The 22,995-nt window shown below is 35.8% G+C and overlaps 2 protein-coding genes across 5 annotated transcripts in view; both read left to right on the top strand.

The window, feature by feature from the left end:
- Positions 1-6,537, top strand: part of sestd1 (SEC14 and spectrin domains 1) — a 28,830-nt gene extending 22,293 nt beyond the window's left edge. Inside the window, exons 12-19 of the mRNA XM_058786828.1 lie at positions 607-801; positions 1,569-1,683; positions 2,177-2,336; positions 2,437-2,518; positions 2,608-2,730; positions 3,279-3,470; positions 4,230-4,351; positions 5,320-6,537. Coding sequence (XP_058642811.1) covers positions 607-801; positions 1,569-1,683; positions 2,177-2,336; positions 2,437-2,518; positions 2,608-2,730; positions 3,279-3,470; positions 4,230-4,351; positions 5,320-5,476 — 1,146 coding nt within the window. The 3' untranslated portion in view covers positions 5,477-6,537. The remainder of the gene's footprint in view (positions 1-606; positions 802-1,568; positions 1,684-2,176; positions 2,337-2,436; positions 2,519-2,607; positions 2,731-3,278; positions 3,471-4,229; positions 4,352-5,319) is intronic.
- A 5,066-nt stretch (positions 6,538-11,603) lies between these two features.
- Positions 11,604-22,995, top strand: part of ccdc141 (coiled-coil domain containing 141) — a 30,610-nt gene continuing 19,218 nt past the window's right edge. For all 4 annotated transcript variants that reach the window (XR_009272787.1, XM_058786825.1, XM_058786827.1 and 1 more), the window contains exons 1-6: positions 11,604-12,023; positions 15,677-15,799; positions 17,687-17,878; positions 20,043-20,151; positions 20,484-20,737; positions 22,167-22,286. Coding sequence is in view for 3 of the 4 variants with exons in the window: in XM_058786825.1 (XP_058642808.1) it covers positions 11,892-12,023; positions 15,677-15,799; positions 17,687-17,878; positions 20,043-20,151; positions 20,484-20,737; positions 22,167-22,286 (930 nt within the window). In the remaining variant the exon portion in view is untranslated. The remainder of the gene's footprint in view (positions 12,024-15,676; positions 15,800-17,686; positions 17,879-20,042; positions 20,152-20,483; positions 20,738-22,166; positions 22,287-22,995) is intronic.

Consider the following 22,995-nt stretch of genomic DNA (forward strand, 5'->3'; position numbering starts at 1 on the left):
ATGTGAATCTTTTCAAAATATATACTGTATGTGTGTGTCTTTATATACACATAATAAATATACACAGTACACACAGATATATTATATAAACAAAAACTTTTATTTTGGATGCGATTTAATCGCGATTAATCGTTGCCCAGCACTAATATATATATATATATATGTATGTATATGTTCCTTATTCCTTACTGACCCCAAACCTTTGCTTTGAATGGTAGCAAGCAATAATGGTAGTTATCCTTGCCTAAGCATTCGCCACTAGTTAATATTACATTGATAAGCTTTTATTACATTTTAGCTTAGTTTTTCTATGAAAATGTATGGGGAAATTAATGTTGTTAATTACAAAGAAACATTTGATTAGTTTGTTTGATACAGTTAATTTAATGGCCTTTTCATCAGTCCACAAACTGCAAATGTTCTACCTTTTTAGAGATTTTGTGGAGTTTGTGAATCTTTCGTGTAAATTTCATAGTTTCATGGGAGCTGTTGTATCCATTTGCCCTGCGGCACTGGTGTACTGTGTTTATGGGCCTGAGGTCTTTATGAGTGCTGGTGGTTTATTTAACTGTGTATTAACAGCTCACGTCATGCTGTTTGCTGCAGGAGTGGTTTGCTGTTTACGTGGAGCTGAACCAGCAGATCGCAGCACTGCTGAACGCAGGCGATGAAGAGGACCTGATGGAGCTCAAGGGTCTGCAGCAGCAACTCAGTGACGTCTGCTACCGGCAGGCCAGCCAATTAGAGTTCAGACAGAACGTCCTGCAGTCTGCCCACGAGTTCCACATGACCGCACAAGACGTAAGATTCAATACAATCAGATGATATCGCTAGATCTTCATGGAATCTGCACTCACAGAATTGCAATTAAAGCTCTGCAGATTTCCACAGAACACAAACATATTGTGCATGTAGATACATGTAAATATTTTGGCTGGCTACTTTGATGCCTCCGCTATCAGTACAGTGTAATACTATCAGTTCTGTTGAAAGTCAACATAGTCAAATTTGATGAATCTTACTTTTCAAACATTCACAGTTCTGGTCTTTTTGTGCACAGTTCATCAGGGCTTGTTAATCTGAATGAAAGCTGATTAAAATGCAATAACTTGCTCAGCCTTTGAAGTAAATTTTCTTTTCATTTAATGATATGAAACCCTCTTAGATTTTCATCCCGTGCCCTCTATTCATCTGGCTCCATTGTGGTATTTAACACCTGCTTTTCGCAATCCTATCCAAATTCCAGAAGGATAAAAATCAAGTCTCACCCTACTTTCTATTTTGCTTTTGTTGAATATCCTGTTCCCCTTGGGTGTTTGTCAAAATGCAGAAATAAAATGTCTTGAAGTCAACACAAAATGCCATTCACTGGCCATTTGCACACATTTAAAGCCACAGATTTCCTCATCAGTCAGTACAGAAAATCTGTGTACATATTCATTGCGAGTCTACATACTAATTAAAATGCATTACACATTATTTTATTGTTTATTGGGTGTTTCAACATTATGTGAATATACATGTATAGAAAGCTGCTTTCTGATGCCACTGTCATATGTTTGTCGCAGTTGTCCCAGCAGTTAGACGGGCTGTTAGGCATGCTGTGTGCAGACGTCGCCCCTGCAGATGGAGCTGCGATCCAGCAAACTCTAAAACATCTGGAGGAGAAACTCAAGAGCGTGGGTAGGAAGCTCTGTTGTTCTACTCGTACATCTAATCCTGGTTCATGTAATGGTACTTATGCATCATATAACCAGATGTCTGATTTTCAAGAACCATCCAAGACATACAAATAAAATAAACTGTGGCTGGTTGTCTTGTCATTTAGTAGCGTTAAATCAATAACGAAGAATTTATACTTAATACGAAGAATTTTCAAAACGTTTTTGGGTGAATGCATTTGCATTTAGCTGACGCTTGTATTTAAAGCAGCTAATTACAAAAAATAATAATAATTCTTAAACTGACATAAAACATTCATTAAAACAAAGTGAAATATGCTACTCTGCTTGCTAATTAATGCTTTAAACAACATATACATTCTCAGTTGTTTTATCAAATATATGCCTTGTAAACGCAACTTTTCTTTTCAGGGTGACTGGCATCAGGATCTTAAAAAATCCACATTGAGAAGTTTCCTCTCTTTCTGTGTATTGAGTCTCTCACTGTTTTCTAGAGGGTGCCTTGCAAAGCTTGAGAGAAAAAGGCCAAGTACTGCTTGACCAGATGTCTACCCAGACGTCCTTTTCCTATGGCAAGGATGTAAGCATTGAGAACAAGGAGAATATCGACCACATTCACAGCGTCATGGAGGACATGCAGCTCCGCAAACAGAGGTTCCTCTTTTCTTTTCATGATTTGTAATCATGGACATGACACTTCTGGAGTACCAAGAGAAAGTAAAGATGGTCTGATGTGTTCGTTTGTGTTTTATAGGTGTGAGGACATGGTTGATGTCAGGAGACTCAAGATGCTGCAGATGGTACAGCTCTTTAAGTGTGAGGAAGATGCTTCACAGGTCAGAGCTTGAAATTCAAATGGATAGACTCTTAGAAGTGGGTCTGTAGTTTCTGAGGGGCTGTAAGGGTCTTTTAATTTTTTTCATAGGCAGTGGAGTGGTTAGGAGAGTTGCTCGATGCTTTGTTGAAGACCCACATTCGACTGGGAGATGATTCACAAGAAACCAAAGTGCTGCTGGAGAAACACAAGAAGTTTGTGGATGTTGCACAGGTATTTTGAATTTCCTCTGCTGGCACACCCACCAGCAAATTGAATTGTATTGAATGAGCAGCTAAAGACAATGTAAAATCCCAATGAAAAAAATCTATTTTGTAGTATTATTATTATTATTATTATTATTATTATTTTATTTTTTATTATTATTATTTTTTTTAACTTTAAGGTTTTATTAATTAATTAATTAAAAATTGTATTCATTAAAGTAGTCTATCTAATTTAATCCCCATACATTTTCATGGAATTTTTTTTTTTTTTTTTTTTTTAAATGCATATTGTTACAGGAGGTAAAGGTAAAAAAGAAAAAAGTATTTATTTTTTCTTAACAAAAGTGACACTTATATATAAATGTTTCATTCTTATTAATAATCCTATTTTTCCTCTTTGTATGTATGGGCGAATTTTATTTTTATTTTTTTTGGGGGTTGTTTTTGTTTAGTTTTTTTTTTTTTGTGTGACTTAGAGTATTGTGTTACTTGTTAGAGTATCCAGCCCATGTTTTGTTATCGGTTCACAGTAACCATTTCCTTTTCTGCTTTCAGAGCACCTATGATTATGGCCGCCAGCTGCTGCAAGCCACAGTGGTGCTGTGCCAGTCTCTGCGTTGTACCACCCGCTCATCAGGGGACACGCTGCCCAGACTCAACCGTGTGTGGAAACAGTTCACAGTCACGTCTGACGAGAGGCAGCACAGGCTGGAGATGGCCGGTGCTTTCCACACAGCTGCGGAGAAGGTTGGTACAGTTCTGCAAAACAAATTTCATACCAAATCTAAAGGAGTAGTTTAAGGAAAATTGTCACCATTTACTCACCCTCATGTAATTCCAACCTGTATGCATTTCTCTCTTCCATGGAACACCATGGGAGAAATTTTGGTGAACAGCATTATTCTTTGGATTTTCTTCTTTTTGTGTTCCACGGAAAATATAACCGCAAATGGGTTTGCCCCAACATGAGGATGTATAAATCATTTTTGTGTGAATTGTTCCTTTAAAATGTATTGTTTGAGTTAATTTATCATGAAGAACCATTGTTAGCTTAATTCTATTTATTATGACCTCATAAATAACTATGGTCTGACTGTTGGCAGCACTAAGGTTTTTTCTTGCATGTTTATTCATATCGATGATGGAGAAAATCTGCATATTCATTTTTAGCAAAGTCAAATGAAAGCAAAGACAAAAAAAAAAAAGGTTCAAAAGACTATGAATTTGCATTTTACTTATTAAATACTTGTTTTTCCTTTTATTATTATCATCATCAAAAAAGAAGTTTGGGAATATTGTATTCAAATAGCTTTGGATGCCACAATCTATCCAAAGCCTGATGATTTTGATGTAGACTTTTGGACCCCACTGTATGTTAAACTAATTTCTCATTAATAATAGAGTTTTAGAGGAAACTAGTGTGTTTCAGTGATGTGGTCACATGTACCGTCTACAAACTTCCCAGCTGTAATATCAGGCAGTAACTGGTTTTCTCCCTGCTTTCAGATTCTGAGAGAAAGCCCTGAATTAGCCGAGCTGATGGTGGATGTTGAGGCATATGAAGAGGTGGAGACTGTGGGGAAAGGTCTGCTGGACAGGCTCACTGTGCCAGTCATTTTTCCTGATGGGTAAGAACCGAAAGTCCAAAGTACAGCGCACTTATAAAACTTTGCTACTCTCTATTTTCTCTTAACTCTCATTAGTCTAAATGCTCATATTCTTGCATGTTCATCTTTTCTTTTTCTTTTTTTGGCGTTAATAGCTTTATTTCGATAAGGACAGTCAGTAGACAGGAAACAAAAGTGGGAGAGAGAGAGAAAGAGAGAGAGAGGGGGGACGGGATTGGGCAAGGTCTGCGAGCGGGGACTCGAACCTGGGACGCCCGCAACAACACTATATGTGGATGCGCTGCCCGAGAGGCTATCGCCGTCGACATGTTCACCTTGAATTCTATATGGATCAGCATGAACAGGATTTATTTATTTGTTAAAATCTTAACCATTATTATTACTATTAATAATAATAATAATAATAATAACAAAATTTTTAAGAATAGGATCCTTGTAAACAGCATTGAAGGAGTTCCCATGTGTTTTCAGTCCGTAGTTGCTAGCAGGGAATGCATGAATTTGCAGAATGTATAGCTTGAAGCCTGTGTCACTTTGAATAAAGTGTCTGCCAAATACATTAAATGTTGGCTGCTTTTTCTTCACTCACTTATTTATGCATCTATGCTTAATTATTTTTATTTACTTTTTATATTTATGTGCTTATTTGCCAATTTATTTGTTTATCCAACTGCAAAATCCTGGGAGGAGTAGGAGTCATTTATGATGTATTCATTCATTTTTATTTTTAATTTTTTGGATTTCTGATGTATGTATCTGTTCTAATTCATTAATTATAAAATACAAAATTTCCTTGTGTAAAGAAATTCATATGTAGGCAAGTTTAACCCATTTAAGCGCAAACATTTAATATTTATTTTCTTAATTGGATTGCTTTATTATCTTGGGCTGTTATTCAACAATCACTAAGATGGAAATGTTTTGTTTTTGTCGTCATTTCCCTCCATCCCCATTTGTCCCGGTTGCAGGAGCGAGCAGTTCTTCGGCAGCCCGGGCGACATGGCCTCCTCGGCCGAAAGCATCCGTGAACGGATGAAACTGGTGGAGGAAAAGAGATTCCTACAGGAAGAGGCGGAGCAGCGGCTGGATGAGGAGTCTCTGGAGACGGGGCCCAGGGAGAGTTGAGAAGCCGATACCCCTCATGCGCTCTTGTAGGAAGCGTTGCAGTCGGCAGTACAGCGCCTGATCTTCACGTGCATCTCGCTGCTCTGCCGGCCCGGTCCAAATGTGACCTTGATCACCCGCCGTCTCTGTTATACTCCACCTCACCAAGCCATCTTAACTTACCGAGCGCAGTTAAAGATAGACTCCACGGGCTCGCGTTGCATTGCCTGCGTGGACAGCTGAATACTAAATTGACCACACTACTTTGAACTTTCGCCTCCCTACAAAGCTTTACCTTACCTGTCGACTCGTTCTCCTCCCAGCGAGGCGCCTTGAGCTTGTAATGGTGCTACTAAACCTATAGAATGTACATAAAGCGGCATCTTTACCCCATTTGTATCTGGTGCTCTAGATTTTTAGGCCTTTCCTGACCGTAAGCATTGTATTTTCTATTTCTTTCCTTCAGTTGCTTTCTGTTGAGAATTACCAAACCTTCTCTCTTGTGCCAGTATAAATATCCACCCGCAAGGCCTTTGCTGAAGATGTTGTTTAATGTAAAACCGGTATTGAAATGGGACATGACAGCACATCAGAAACCGAAGCTGTTGTAGTTCAACCATGAAGGTACAAACAAAGCAAAGCTTTAAGGTCAAATGTCGAATTGTTGTTTAGAGCTTTGTTTTGACAGTAAAATGTGAAACGGAGCTATGTTTCATCTCATAAATTGTCAGTCTAATGCGTACGCTGCTTGCATATGGATGCATGTCATAAGATATTAATTTCATATTTATTTTCCTTTTTTTGTACCTTGCATACCATTTAAATTGTATAATGCTTTTGCCATTTTTAAAGGCTATAGTGTATTTTATGAAAATATAAGTTGTATAAAATAAATGAAGAAAAAAAAATGCGCCATAAGACAGGAGAGGGAAGGCTGCCTCTTTTACAATGTCATAAAGCTGGCAGGTTGTTACCGTTTACAGGACTTTGTTACTGTATGTGTGCTTTGCATAAATCTGCCTCATGTTGTCCATTGCTGTACAGGAATATTCTAGCACCTTCAATAAACATGGGCAATATTGCGTTTTTTTTTTTTTTTGGCTGGCTGGCTGGCTGTTGGGTGGTTTGTGCAGTAAAAATATTTCTGAAAAATCTTCATGCATATTGCATGAACTCTAACTTGTGTTTATATAAATGGTTTCTTATAACTTCCCAAGATGCCAGGCTGTGAGTGCATAAGTCAAGCAGGTCATTAGTTGCCTGCGGCGTTGCTATTTGCTTACATTCTGCCATTTCAGGAGAAAGTCTTTGTCATTTTTGTATCATTTTAGTCAAGGTTAAGATATTTTTATACTGAATATTTCATACTACATCAAAGTTTTACTCCAGACTTAGGCTGCTCGCCTTAAACTCTTGCTTTCTTGTTATTTTTTTTACAGACTCTAAATGATTCACTTAGTTTGTACTGAGAATCACTGACATAGTTGGACATTGATTTGATCTCACTAAACATGTCCAAAACTTGTTTAGGTCACATTTTACCAAAAAATAAGAAAATTAACTAAGTAATTAAATTTTGTATGGAGAAAATTCTCTCTCTCATTTATTTATTTATTTGGTATTGCAGTATCTTAGTATATTAATGTTAATAATTTTATTAAGTGATGTTCTTATTTTATTCAAGTTTTAGGCATCATCAGCAATAAAATAAAATAAAATCCTGTGCCAACTCAACATTCATCTTTTTGTTCAGATTTTATAAAGATGTAAAGGGTGTCAATTTTAACATGCATGCTTGTCATGTTTCCAGCAAGCTTAGTCACAGAGTTTGTGTGATGACTGGCCTGAGAATCAGTGTTCTGTCTAATAATAACTTTGTAAGTTTATCAGGGCCTCTGACAGATGGCATGGTGTCGTCCGGGGCCACAGGGCCCTTCTTACTTAGTCCTGCGCTGCCCATTGGTGCTCTCTAAAGTCTATTGGATTTCTCAGCTGTCTTAGCAGCTGCTGCCTCTGTACTGGTTTTGGGAGGACTGCTGGGATGTCTGTAACAGTGGAAAAAGACAGACCCTCTGTGACAGTTTCCTGGAAACCTTTATAATAGTTTTAACTGGCAGCCTTTTCAAACAGTTCCCAGTCTGCACTAAAGTCTAAATTGGAATGATTAAAAAAAAAAAAATCTAATACTGGAAATCACATGGTCATAGAAATTCATTCATGGATAACCTGTTTAAAAGATGATGGTAAAGTGTATTATAATACATATTTTTGTCTATTCTGTAAAGAGCCTGTAGATTTTTTTTATTTTTTTCTGTTTTACCAAAGTGCTCACAATGATCTTTGTAGATAGAATGACATATATATGTGCCTATATTGTGTCTATAATCTTCCTCACCATGTTCTACATGTAGGGTGTCCTACATTGTAAAATCATCTGTAAAATGCTGATTAATTATTGAAAGTAAAACACACACAGCTGAATTGCTCTTCCAATGCTCAAATGTTGTTATAAACGTCCCCACTTTATCTCAAAACATTTCCTCCAGCAGGCTTTGATAGGAAGACCCCATAGGAGGACCTCAGGATGTTCAGACACTATTGTCCTCAATGGAAAAGTCAACATTACTGCAGCAGTAAGCATGTGGTCTGATGCTGAACTAAAGGTAACTTTTTCCACAGTGATCATTCCAGAAAATGATTTTTCTTCTAGGAATGCCAAGTATGAAATGTTCATAATTACAGTATCTGATGCACATCACTGAAATATACTACTGTTCAAAAGTCTGGGGTTGGTAAAATTTTTTTAATGTTTTAACAAAACAATTTGCTGGCAAAGCTGAATTTTCAGCATCGTTACTCCAGCCTTCAGTGTCACATGATCCCTCGGAAATCATCCTAATATGATGATTTGGTGCTTAAGAAACGTTTCTCAATGCTGAAAACAGTTGTGCTGCTTAATGATTTTGTAGACCCTGGCTGTCATACATTGTTTTTCTTTGATGGATAGATCAGTTTAATAAAAATCTAAATTCTGACATTTACTCTATAGTCATTCTAAACCTGTTTGACTTTTTCTGTGGAACATAAAAGATCTTTTGAAGAACATTGGTAACCAAACTGCTTTGGTGGCCATTGATTCCATTGACATTTCTCAAAATATCAATATCATCCTTTATGTTCCACTGTAAAAAAAAAATGGGAAGAAAAGGTTTGGAATGACATGAGTAATTTTTTTTTTTTTTTTATATATTTTTTTTTGTGGTTGGACTATCCCTTTAAGAATTTGGGGACTGTTTTTCTTGGGACTGGTCGTTATCAGAGAGTCTCTCTGGCCTTTTCCGTCCATTATGCTGTGGTTGACTGATAAACATTAAAATCTGCCACCTTCAAAAAACCTTTTATTCATTGATTTATTTATTTTTTAATTGCTTGCAACATCACTGTTTGTAATATTGTTCATTTGCATAAATCTATACTGAATAAATGTATAAACAACATGTACTGTAGGTATATAAATATTGCACGTCTCTCAAGAATACTTGATTCCCGAGCCCCGAGCCCCTGCCCCTTAGAGGTCCGACGGTAAAGTGCCCATGCGGTCTGGTGCCCCCGGTCTGGGATTTCTGCCGAGGGTAGAGGTGTTCGATATGACGATTTTTGATCGTGGACTATAAAAAATGTCTCCACGATTTGCTTTTTTGAAGAAATATCGTAGTATCGTACTTCAGCGCGCATTCTATCAGCTGCAGTTCTGGCGCCGCCGTCTCTATATACTGTACAACGCCACATACATTCACATCAGTGTTAACTCAGCGGTAGAGTTACTCTCACGGGACACTGCACTTATTCGCAGTCACCAAAAGTACATTATCTGCATCTGCTTCAAAGACTTACTGGTTAAACGTTTCACTCAGTGTTCTGTTCTGATGAGCGCCTTTTCTGAGCACATACACCCAAAGCGCGTGCTCTAAAAAGCCCGTCAAACAGCGCCTGATTACTGAACTAAGTTATGTTTTGTGCTAATACTGTCAAAACACACCAGGTTTATGTATAGACTCAGTTGGTTATGTCTAAAATGAAGGTAAACAGCTGAGAGAAACGCATGCGTGCCTGTATATTAGATGCGTGCAGGTCTTAAAGGGACAGTACTAAACATGCAGCCGACTGTAATTAAAGGAATAGTTCACCCTAAAATTGTAATTCTGTCATTATTTACTCACTCACATGTTGTCCCAAACCTGTATTAATTTCTTTCTTGTGCTGAACACAAAAGAAGATATTTTGAAGAATGTGGGTAACCAAACAGTTGCTGGTCCACATTGACTTTAACAGTAGGAAAAGAAAATACTATGGAAGTCACTGTAGACCAGCAACTGTTTGGTTTTCCACATTCTTCAAAATAGCATTTATTTTCAGCAGAAGAAACTCGTTCAGGTTTAAAACAACCTTTGAGTGAGTAAATGAAGGTATAAAAATCAAACACTAGCCTATTTTAATTTTGGGGTGAATTATTCCTTTAATGTTAATAAAACACCAAACACAAAGAGAAAAATCACTCTCTACTCTTGACTGAAAAACTTTAATACAGTTGCTTTAATAGGAATCAATCTATATAGTGTTTTATTTTTATATTTGTTCATTAAATTTCTTGAACGCTCCTGCTAAATACACCTATTGTAGACTACCTGAAAATAAAACACTGTTTATTTTATTTGTATATTATGTGTATTTGTAATGTGTATTTTTGCTCTAAATTTTTAATAACAAAGATAAAATAATGACAACGATTTTTATCTTCACCCACTTTGGCCTAAATATCCGCCATACTTTTTAATATTTTGTTACCTTGAAAGGCTTTGTCTTTATAATAGGGAAATTAGTTTGGCTGTACTGCTCAAACAGCTTGCAAAATAGAAAATCCAACATGACAAAGAATTGTGATAATATTGTGAATCGTGATATTTCAAAACCATACAACCCCCATTTTGCCCCTGCCCCTCCGGAGGTCTGTGCACGCCACTGGTCTGTGGTTTGGAACAGGCATTTAAGGACAGAACAAACCTCTTCCGTGCTCATTTTAAACACATGCTACACCATGGAAAGATGCCATGCAGGGCACTCTGAGAATGCCTTTGTGTCATTTCTTACCATTTAATTATGCTGATGACAAAGTATAGTTTCAGTGAAAATGAACACTTCTGATGGGATTAGTTCACCAAAAAAATTTACATTCTATTAATTTATTTTTCCCCCATGTTGGTCAAAATGTTGGACTTTATGTGGAACAGAAAAGATGTTTGATGATAATAAAAAACATTTTAAAAAAAGTATCTCTGGTTTCAACATATATTAGTTTAGCCTCGAGCACTGAATCAGCATGTTAGAATGATTTCTGAAGGATCATGTGACACTGAAGACTGGGGTAATGATGCTGAAAATTTAGCTTTGTCATCACAGGAATAAATCACATTTTAAAATAGACTAAAATAGAAAACAGCTATGATAAAATAAATGCAGCCTTGGTGGGCATAAGAGGCTTATTTCAAAAACATTGAGGGGAAAAAATCTTACTAACCCTAAAGTTTTATATGGCTTGTGTGCTGTATTCAAAGTGTTTTGAATTTTTAAGAGTATCATAATATGACAGACAGAAATGTCAAATATTCTTACCCTCTAGTGAGTTGCATCAGTCAGATGATCTTGAAAAAATCAGATCAGTCTCATTTCAGGTTTTGTGAATTGGATCATTGGAAAGATTTGAGTAGAATTAAGTGGGTTGTTTAAGAGTAAGACATTGTTCTTCAAAGCATTAGAGAAAGAGCAGATGTCATGATTTTTACAGTGAATGACTTTTAGTTTTTATTGGAATATACTGTAGTACTTGCATGGAGTATGTGCTTTGTCCTTTTGACATAAGACTAAATGACTAATAATGGCAAAATGGTGAGCTATTTTTCTAAGTATAATTGTTTCCAATATGCTCCATTGTGATGAAAAGCAAAGGTTAGTCATAGTGAGACATGCAAGGGGAGGGAGAGAGCAACAAACTCACCAAAGCAACCAAACGGGGGGTGTGTCAAATGGCTCTCTGCACAGTGTGATAAACTTAGTGGATATTTCTATTTTTAACACGCCTCTCTCTGCCCTGTCAACATAGACGGCTGTGTTTGCACCATACTGTTCATTCAGGCCAGTGGCCCCGATGGAGCCTGCAAGAGCCCAGCAATGCTGAAAGACCTTTGAGGGGTTGCAGAGTTTACCTGCAGGGCAAGTGGATCTTTGACGTGGGCTGTGTCACTTTAAAAACCCCAGAGACTTCACTCTGTTTGGGTTTAGCCGCCTGCTGGGACAGTTGTGGACTTTTGAAAAGGGGAGATTTGGATTACAGCACAAACCTGTGTGTACTGAGCTTTGTTCTGACCTTTCTGGTTTTTGGATGTGTGGACTCGAGGGGGCAATGTCCACAATGTTCAGTGAAGGTGATGCTGGAGGTCAGCCTTCCACAACAACACTCAGCACTGTGGCTGTACAGGCTGGAACTTCCCAGATTGTTGTAGCAGTACTCAAGGTATTTGAACTATTCTACTTTACAATGCAAAGCTTTATGTAGACTGATGATATGTGAACTGTATGTTTGTCACTGGAAATGTGGTATATACATTTTTAATTCTTTCAGATGCATTACTGTGCAGTTAATAAGAACATTCTTTGGTGATTGAGGTTGACTTGTACTGTAGTGTTAGTTGTTAGTGTCTATATAGACTATATCTTCTGTGGAACACAAAAGAAGAAATTTAGCAGAATGTCCCAGCTAAAGTGTTATTGTAGTATTATTTATATATTATTATAGTATTTATTTAGAAGTTTTAGCTTTTATTTTAGTTGTCGATATTTTCAGTTGTCACTTGAATTTTGTGCCTTTGTAATGTTTGTTTGTCTATTTAGATTTTTATTCCAGTTTTAGTATTAGTGATTTTAGAACTTCAATTTAAACATTTTCAATAAGTTGCCAATGAAAATTTTTCATTTGAAGTTTTTTAAATCTAATATTCTAGTTTATTTCATTATTTCTATTTATATTCAATTACTGAAATTACCTTTGATAGTTTTAGTAATTTTAGTACAAATACATTGCTTCATCTTATTTCAGTTAGTTGCCAAGGCAGCTTTTCGAATCTGTTTAATTTTCCATCTAATAGTTATATTTTATTAATATGTATATAATGTATATTTTTAATTATTAATGATATATTTAATTAACAAAGATTAATTAAATTACAGATTTTTAGTTTTAGTTAAACAATAATAACACTGCCTAGCTGGGACTGAATTTTTATTTTTAGAGTAAACTATTCCTTTCCTGATAATATCTTTGAATTAATAATACTGTACGCCTGCATGCAATGTTGAACTCACAATGTTGAACTCACGTCATTGCTTTATCCAAAAGCACTGATACAATCATGGAAGGAAACTGCTCTCACCAGTGATGTTATGGGCACACAGTTCGGGGTATTCAACAGACTCTTGGCTTGGGCTATCAATAAAACCTTATTGTTTTTCCGTGAGAGGATTCCACAGAATGTGAATATTCCATAATGCCTGACGCAGTGACTTAATGGGGAGGCAAAAACAGCTGTGAGAAAAACACAGAGCACTGTGATGGTCCAAACTCCTGATGGCCTGAATTATTCATAAATATTCTCTGTGACCAGTCATGCTTATGTCTAGGTTTAAGAGTTCTGTTATTGTCTAATGTAGGCCTGCTCCTGCTGTTGTTTCAAGGAATAGTTCAGCCCAAAATGAAAGTCTGCTGTTTTGCACTTTTCCCATACAATCCTAATATTGTTTATAGCTTACATGTCTGTGTTTGACTCCAAAAAGTTCCATAAATGTACAACCCGAATTCCGGAAATGTTGGGACATTTTTTTAAATTTGAATAAAATAAAAACTAAAAGACTTTCAAATCACATGAGCCAATATTTTATTCACAATAGAACATAGAGAACATAACAAATGTTTAAATGGAGAAATTTTACACTTATCCACTAAATGAGCTCATTTCAAATTTGATGCCTCCTACAGGTCTTAATAAAGTTGGCATGGGGACAACAAAGGGCTGAAAAAGCAAGAAATTTTGAAAAGATTCAGCTGGGACAACAACTAATTAAGTTAATGTAGCAACTAATTAAGTTAATTGACATCAGGTCTGTAAGAGTCTTAGAGAGGCAGTGTCTCTCAGAAGTAAAGATGGGCAGAGGCTCTCCAATCTGTGAAAGAGTGCATAAAAAAGATTGTGGAATACTTTAAAAACAACGTTCCTCAACGTCAAATTGGAAAGGCTCTGTAAATCTCATCATCTACAGTGCATAACATCATCAAAAGATTCAGAGAAACTGGAGAAATCTCTGTGCATAACGGACAAGGCCGAAGGCTTTTGTTGGATGCCCGGTCTTCGGGCCCTCAGACAGCATCTCTGATTGTATGGGGGTGCATATGGGGGTCCCTCTTTGAACTGTTGTCGTCTGGTCGACGCTACAGAGCTCTGATCACCAGAACGGCCAGGCACAGGATCAGTTTCTTCCCTCAGGCAATCCATCTCATGAACATTTGAACACTTAACAATAAACATGAAACACACAACACTATCATACATTTATTTATTTATCAAATTTGCACCTAACATACCTGTACATACTAAATTGTCTATTTTGTACATTGTGTTTGTGCTATTTTGCATATTTGAACATTGTTATCTTTATTATCTGTGTCTTGTCTTGTCATTGTCATTCTGTTGCACTGTGGAGATTCTGTCACCAAAACAAATTCCTCGTATGTAAACATACCTGGCAATAAAGCTGATTCTGATTCTGATTCTGATTCTGATTCTGATAAGTGCATACGGTTTGGGCAGCTTGCATGTTTTGGAAGGCGCTATGAATGCTGAAAGGTATATAAAGGTTTTAGAGCAACATATGCTCCCCTCCAGACGACATCTATTTCAGCAGGACAATGCAAAACCACATACTGCAGCTATTACGACAGCATGGCTTTGTAGTAGTAGAGTCCGGGTGTTGAATTCGCCTGCCAGCAGTCCAGATCTTTCACCTATAGAGAACATTTGGCGCATCATTAAACAAAAAATACGTCAAAGAGGACCACAAACTCTTCAGCAGCTGGAAACCTATACCAGGCAAGAATGGGACCAAATTCCAACACCAAAACTCCAGAAACTCCTAACCTCGATGCCCAGACGTCTTCAAACTGTTTTGAAAAGAAGAGGAGATGCTACACTATGGTAAACATGCCCCGTCCCAACTATTTTGAGACCTGTAGCAGGCAATGAAATGAGCTCATTTTGTGCATAAAATTGTAAAATTTCTCAGTTTAAACGTTTATGTTATTGTTCTATTGTGAATAAAATATTGGCTCATGTGATTTGAAAGTCTTTTAGTTTTCATTTTATTCAAATTTAAAAACGTCCCAACATTTCCGGAATTCGGGTTGTATACAGTGCTTGCAATCCTCCAAGTTAAGTTATTTAATAGGAGAAAACAGTGAATTTAAGTTATTTACTGACAATCTTCCCTCCACCAGAGCTATCAAATCTCATTTTTATTTACAAATTACTCCTATATATGTTGCAGGTCTGACATAATTGGTTTTTAGGTGTAGTATCCACCTCATTCCTTGTTTAGATGATTGGTTCTTCATACACAAGGCAGTTAATGCGTGTTAGTATTAAAAACCACCAGATGCCTGCAATAGTAAGCAGTCTTAATGTATACAGAAATGATAATTAGCCATCAGTCCGCATACCTTAAACTGTATTTTTTGCAGTTGTTTAACAAACATGACAGGCTGTGGCAGCTGTGGCAGCTCCACATTTCATTCATTCTCAGAATGGCCCTCCCTGTACTTGCAAATTGCAATGCGATTTTAAGATCAGTGCAATTTGCATGCCAAAGTTTGCATTGGGACTTGCAATTGATCGGATGGGAATTCACTGAGGGGGCTTTGCATTGAAATTGAAGTGCTCTTTGGCCAGAGGCCAGTGGAAGACCTTCTTTCAGTCTTGTTTACAGTCTGTGGAATGCACTTGAGGCCACGTGGATATAAGAGGTGCATGTGCAGAAGCACAGCCATACATTAACAAGTTCTCGGGTGTGTGGATTGCGTGTGTGTGTGTGTGTTTGTGTGTGTGTTTGTTTGTTTTAAAGTGTGGCGAGCTGGTGCATCTACAACTGACAGAAGCACAACCCAACCTTCTGGAGATTGGAAACAACCAGGATGAGACCAAAAAGCTTCTAGAGGAACATGAGCAGCTCCTTGCTAAACTTAAGGTAATCTCCACTGTACCAATGCAAAATAAAAATGTCTTGATCTTAAAGCCCAATAGTTGGATGTACAGGACCAGACAAAAGTTTGTACACCCCTACAGTAACTGAATTTACATTTCACATGATCTTTAAATTCTTTTTTTATTCTAAAGCTTATTCTGAAATGCTTAATTTAGTTTTGTAGACAACTATAAATAGTTTGTGAATACATTTTCAGCATTTATAATTATAACTGTTTTTGAGCACAAAATGAGCAAATTAGAATGATTTCTGAAGTATCATACCATGCTGACGATTTGAATAATGGATGACAATTCAGCTTTGCCATCACAGGAAGAAACTAGATTTTAGTTATTTTAAATTGTAATAATATTTCACAGTATTACTATTTTTACTTTATTTTTGATCAAATAAATGCTGCCTTGTTGATAAAAAAACAATAAATCCTAGTCTTTCAAATACAAACTTTTAAAGAGTAGTGTAATTTATATTGTTTTTATTTATTTATTTAAGTTGAGTTACACCAGGGTATACCCTGAACTTTCAGTTGATTAGCCCCAAACCTTGCTTACTGGAGGTATGTGGTTCCAAAAACGTGTCCAGGAGTCAGTTCATTCAACACAGAGTATGTACCTGTTTAAGACATTCTCAACAGAGCGATGAATCGACGAGTCACTATGGAAACAGACGCTAAGAAAAAGCGCTGGTGGCTCTGAAGTGAACTAACCCTGGAGAGCAAGTTACTATGCTTACTTACATTCCCTGAAAGTTATCTCCGATTTTGGAATCGAAAGCTGAGTTTATCCGCTCGCTTATCCTCAAACATGCCTGGGTATGTCACATAACCTGCTTTCTGGAATACACCCCTGATGGCAAAGTAAAAGCATCCAATAATAAATGCGATCTCATTAAATACTGCTTAAAGAGCATCCCAGGATGCACCTCATGAAGTTTAATGAGAGTTTAGACAAATTGTGATGAAAAAAGTTTTGATCATTCCTAAACTTTAGTTGCGTGATTTTGTAGGATTGATTACTTTTATTCTAAAAAGTGAAAAATAGCACCTGTGTTGTAAACTTTTGGTATGTATTTGTCTAGTTGTATGTCCTTCTCACAGAACCATGAGGAGGTGATTTATTGGATTTTCACAGATGTTTTTTGGTGCCGTTGTTGGAGGCATCATTATAGCTCCTGAACTTTAATATGATCCACCACTCAGTTTAACTTCAAGGTTCTTCAACCTTTAATTTGAGCCTTTGAAATACAATTGTTATAAATCTGCTCTGTTCACTGGGATGATTCCATTCATGATGAATGTTTTGAAGTTGAATAAAAAAGATATTTGCAGGGTAGAAATAAAAGATTTAATGAAGAGAAATTAATAACAGATGTTAAACATTTTGTGTACAGTTTCATAAGACATTTTATACACTTTTATATTGCCAGATCCAAATAGCTGGCATTACATCAGAGTCAGACGTATGCAACAAAGAGATGCTTTCCGACCTTACAAGGAGAGTTCCTTGCTTCTTTGAACTGTCTTCAAAATATTGATTCGAACATACAATTATATGCTACAGAAGCGTTTCCGTGCTATATTTGAAAGTGAAAAAAACATCAGAGCCGCTATCTGACCAAAAGTAACTACAGGCTCAGAATGAAGAGTACAGCCTTTAATCAGAACAAAATCCTCTAGCACAGTTAAAGCGTATTGCATGCTACCAAACATTTAATCATGTACTTATGTGCATCTGCCCACCAGACGTGTCTAATCAGCATGGGAGCTGCTTTTTGTTTAGAGTTTAAATAAAAGCAAGAGCTGTGTTCACTTGCAGTACATGCTATTGGGCAATGTGTTATGTCTAATAGTTGAATTTCAACTTTACACAGAAAAATGAAGGAGGTGTGTGGGCTTTGCTGGGGGAGGCTGATAAAACAGCAGCTCAGAAGGAAGGAGAGAAGCTGGTTTATGAGGCCATGGCTGTCTCTCTCAGCGAGGCTTGGAAAACACTGGTGGCCCACCTGGAGAAGAGGAGATCACTCCTGATCTTGGCATGCCATTTCTTTGAGTGTGCTCTGGAGGTAATGTGGTTTCCTATAGAACCTGCTGAAGTACTTGAACCATCAGAAACTTGCTGTAGGAAAATTGCAATTGTTGTTTAATGCCTTATCATAAGGAATCTAATTGAACTTTATCTTTCGGTAATGTGAAAACATACAGAATTCAAAACGTCCTCCCCAGGCTAAAAGGCCATGTATTGAAATGTAGCATGGTTAACTGCAGGTGTATGTAGTTCATCATATTAACAAGAAAGTGTCTCAGTACTGTACTTTGTTTTAATTTTGAACAGTAAAATCCAAAACAAATGCAGCAGCACACTGTTCCCACAAAATGTAAGCAGCTTCCTGTTGGTCAGCGCAGAAAATCCATAAAATTTGAACTGTTTCAAGTTGATTTCCCTCATCAAAATTCAAATTTGTTTGTTTGTTTGTGATGTGGAGCCAACTTAAAAGGCAACCAGCTTCAGCAGATTTTTGAGTTTGCTCAACTTATTTTTGTGGGAGATTCTCAAATTTTAGTTGTATAAACTTGAAACGACAAGTTGAGAAAACTCAAAAATCTGCTGAAATTGGTTGCCTTAAAATTTTAAGTTGGCTCAACTTTTTTTTTTCAGTGTGCTTTTTTTATGCAGAAAATGCAAAGAAAAGTGTGGCTTAAGTGTTCACATTTAGAGGCTGGCTGCTGTACAACTTTAAAAGCCCATTGTTCAAATTTTGATTATTTTCATAAGGCCTTTAAAAGTATTTAAATGGGGAAAAAATTCTGTCCCTGATGGTTAGACGTGCCACAGGGAGTGTGCTACTCTATGTACTGTACAAAACAATGTTTTTGTTTAGAAATACAATGGATGGTTTTTGTTTTCACAGCTTTAAAGTTGGGAAACACGGTGCTATTTGATACTGGCTGAACATGCAATGTTGTGTATTTGTTCTGTTTTTTTGAACAGCTGTTTCCGTTTATCTTCAGCAATCTGAAGCAAGTCAGTCACATTACTTTGATATCTACTTCAGTTAGATAAAAGAAGATGACTCATTATCAAGGTCACAAGCTGCTGTTTTGACAGCAGTAAAAATGGTGGTTGTGCAAATAAACTCAAGCATGAGAGTGTTTCAGAACAATATCTGTTTTGCTGATAACATTTCAACAGACATGCTTCCTGCTAAATTACCGTTATGATGATGTACATAGAGTCGACTGCATTCATCTGCTGAAGGTTGCTGCTGTCATTTTTGTAACATGATGGAGTTGTCATTCACCAGAAGCTGGTTATGCAGAGTACACACAAGGTTTCCGAGCAGATGTTGAAAGAAATGTGACATACCAGATCTCAGATACAGGCCTACACTGTTTGCATGTTTGTTGTTGCATACAAATTCTGTTACATACAATAAATATATACTTTTCACTTTGATATGATATTATTTTGAAACTATTTACACTACCCTTGAAATGTTTGGGGTCAGTAAATGTATATACATTTTTTTAATTCTTTTATCCAGCAGTGATGCATTAAATTGATAAAATTGATAAAAATTGAAAAAAATCAAAATTGGCAGTAAGGACTTTTATAATTTCCCTAAAGATTTCTGTTTTAAATAGTGTTGTCAAACACACATGCATGTATATATTTAAGAAAAATGTTACATTTATATATTAAATATATTTATATATATATGATATCAAATATATGAATATAAATATATACATGTACATACGTAAATATCTTCAAAATATATGCTATATCTGTGTGTATTTATATATACATAATAAATATACACACACACACATATTATGTAAATAAAAACTTTTATTTTGGATGCAATTAATCATTTGACAGCACTAATTTTAAATAAATGCTCTTCTTTCACAAATATATTAAGCAGCCCAACTGTTTTCAGCATTGATAATAATAAGAAATGTGTTTTAAGCAACAAAACTAGCGTATTAGAATGATTTATGAAGGATCTTAAAAATTCAGCTTTGCCATGACTGGAATAAATTACATTTTAAACTTATTTTTTCACTTTGTAGTGTTATTTCACAATATTAGTGTTTTTAGTGTATTTTTGATCAAATAAATGCAGCCTTTGTTAGATATAGATGAATATATTGATCTGGCCAATTATACTGGCTTTTCAATCTTACCACTTTTTTCAGCTGCTTTTAAAACTTTTTTAATTACAGTTTGCCATCAGGATAGATGAAGCTGAAGACTTTCAGAGTGTTGGTCAGAAATCGACCACTGCAGACAACATGAATGAACTGCTTCAGAGACACAGCACTATTAGAAGAGGTAAGAGATTTGTTCCCTAGTTCTGTCATTCTGAACACCTTTGCAACAAACTCACAACTGGCTTATGATTCCCTGGAACCCCTTAGCAGCACCCTAGGACCTGCCAAAAGCAGGAGACTATGTGATGGCATAGGAGTCATGCAGATATAAACCTAATGAATGAAGAGGAATTGTTCTCAGATTGGCCTTTAGGGAGCTTATTTCAGGAATGTTTGGAATTCTAACCACAAAATATCTTTCAAATATGTGAACAGAGTTTTTTGTTATCTGTCATATATACTGTAAAATAAAACACACCAATATATTTTAAGAAGCTTGTGCTCTGTTCTCAGGGATGTTGGAAAAGTCAATGCTGGTGTTGAATAAGAGTCGTGAGTTGCTGGAATTTTTGAAGGACTTCCAGTCTCAGCAGGCCCTGAAGTATGGCAGAGCTTCTCACGGGGCCTGGAGCAGCTTTGGAAAGGTGGAAGGTTTAATGGAAATTCTGCAGGACAGACGCCGGCAAGTGGACCTTTGCATGAGACAACAAAAGCATGAGCTGGAAACGATTTACCATGTTCGACAGTGGGAGAGACAGGAACAGGAGGTAAGTCACTCTTGCAAAGAAAAGTTCATTATTATGAACTTAAATTCTCCTAAAAACAAAAGATATGGCATCAGTTGCACCAGTTTAATTACATTATTACTTCAATGGTTAGGGTCTGTAAGACTTTTTTTTTTCTTTTTAAAAATTATTTTTTTTATTCAGTAAGGATGCATTAAATTTACAGATATTTTCTATTTCAAATAACTTTTTTTAAAAGTTTCTATTTATTAAAGAATCTTGAAAAAAAACCTATAAAATAATAAACAGAACTGTTTTCAACAGTGATGATAATTATAAAAAATATTTCTTAATCACCAAATCAGCGTGTTAGAATGATTTCTGAAGGATCATGTGACACTGAAGACTGGATTAATGGATGCTGAAAATTCAGCCTTGCATCACAGGAAAAAATAAAATTTTGAAATATATTAAAATAGAAAACAATTATTTTAAATTGTAATAATATTTGAAAATATCGCTGTTTTAAAAAAAATCATGATACTACATATACTCCGCCAGGTCCAAGACAACTGTTATAATGGCTCATGCAACTTTAAATGTTCCTGATTGCTTCTTTAAAGATATCTACTACATGACAACAGGATCACAATCCTGAAAAAAAATCTCTCAAGACAACATGAGTTCCACTTCAAGTATTTCACTGCTATTGTGTAATGGATACCTTAACGAAATACAATATTATGACAAATATAGCTATCATAAGTTGCTTTTTGTGTGTTCATGTTAGATTGTCCAAACTCTCACATGGTAAAGGATATTCAAGCATGCTCAAAGGCACTCAGCATGAAAACTTGTTGATGACCGGCTGCCTTTTTAAAAATGTTGAACTAAAATAACTGGCCAGCATACTTAGCATGCTGAGAGGGGACAGGGCACATGCTTGTGTTTGATATGATCCCTGTGGAAAACCCACTTTGCTTTCATTAAAGGGCACTAATGCTTTGCATATCAATGTTAAATTTAAAATGTTATTAAATGTTAAACTGCTAATCTTCTTTTTTAAATCACTGTGAATCAAATCCGTAAATTACTTATTTTTATTATTCAGCTACATAGAGATATTTTAACTGAATCATTGTGAAAATGATTTTTTTATTTAATTAAACCTGGAATCAAATCATATTAAATGAAGAAAACATATTTTAGATAAACTAGCCTATTTCCAGGTATAAAAAAAAAAGTCAGATGTCAGTCAGATGTTTTTGCTTTCATTGAGCATCATGTTTTATTCACGACAGATAATAAAATATGTTTTGGTTTGTTTTCTACTCTTAGCTCATATTGTTATGCTGATCATTTATAATTAGAACTTTGTATTAAAATTGACAAATGCAAAGTAGAAGCATTTTCACTTGAGGTCTCACTTTTAGACGCTATTGCATTATGTGTCATATGTGCTTTTAAACAGGTAACACAGTGGTTTAAGGAAAAGGCTACTTTGTTCTTGGAAAACAGTCAGCTGGGTTCATCTCTGTCAGAAAATGAGGACTTACTACGTGAATACAAAGAATTTGAACAGAAATCCAAGGTAAGAGATCACTACACTGTTCAATGAACAGATAAAATATACCTTAATATATTCAAGACGAATTAGTCAGAATAGTTTTCTTTTCTAAAAAATATTATAATTAAGTGAAAATATAGAGATACATTTAAAATAAGTTCTTTGGATTTGAGTGGGGATATTGTGCTCAACCATTATGGACTAACTGCTATGTAACTTGAAAAACTGATTTACTAAAAAATATTTCAGGTGTTTAAAGTTTTTCTTTCTGTAATCAAAATATTTCAAACAAAAATTGATGTGTAATTAGTAATCAGTGTTTTTTTGTTTATTTTTTTTAACGTTTTTTCCCGCTCTTGTCCTAGTGTTTCTACCCTGTTAAGTTTTTGCAAAATCACTTTCAATCAGGACATCATTTGTGACATAATTTGGTGGGAAAACAACATCACAGACATATTGAATGCCAACAATGTAATCATTTCTTAAATATAATTACATAAATGTGTATGGTATTAAATGGCTTTTAAAATAAACTTCAGGCTGGAACCATCATGTAAGCTAATTCTCACTCTCTTACTCAGCAACAGCTACAGTAACATTAGATCTCTATTTCTGTACTGTTAATCTTTGTGCCATTGTGTAAATAATCAAGTTATAATTAATAAAGTGTAAGTGCCTGAGTTTGACCACAGCACATTACTGAAAGTCTGATCCCCTTGTAGAAATACTTTCT

Source organism: Onychostoma macrolepis, chromosome 09 (genome assembly GCF_012432095.1).
Source record: "Onychostoma macrolepis isolate SWU-2019 chromosome 09, ASM1243209v1, whole genome shotgun sequence".
Classification (NCBI taxonomy): Eukaryota; Metazoa; Chordata; class Actinopteri; order Cypriniformes; family Cyprinidae; genus Onychostoma; species Onychostoma macrolepis.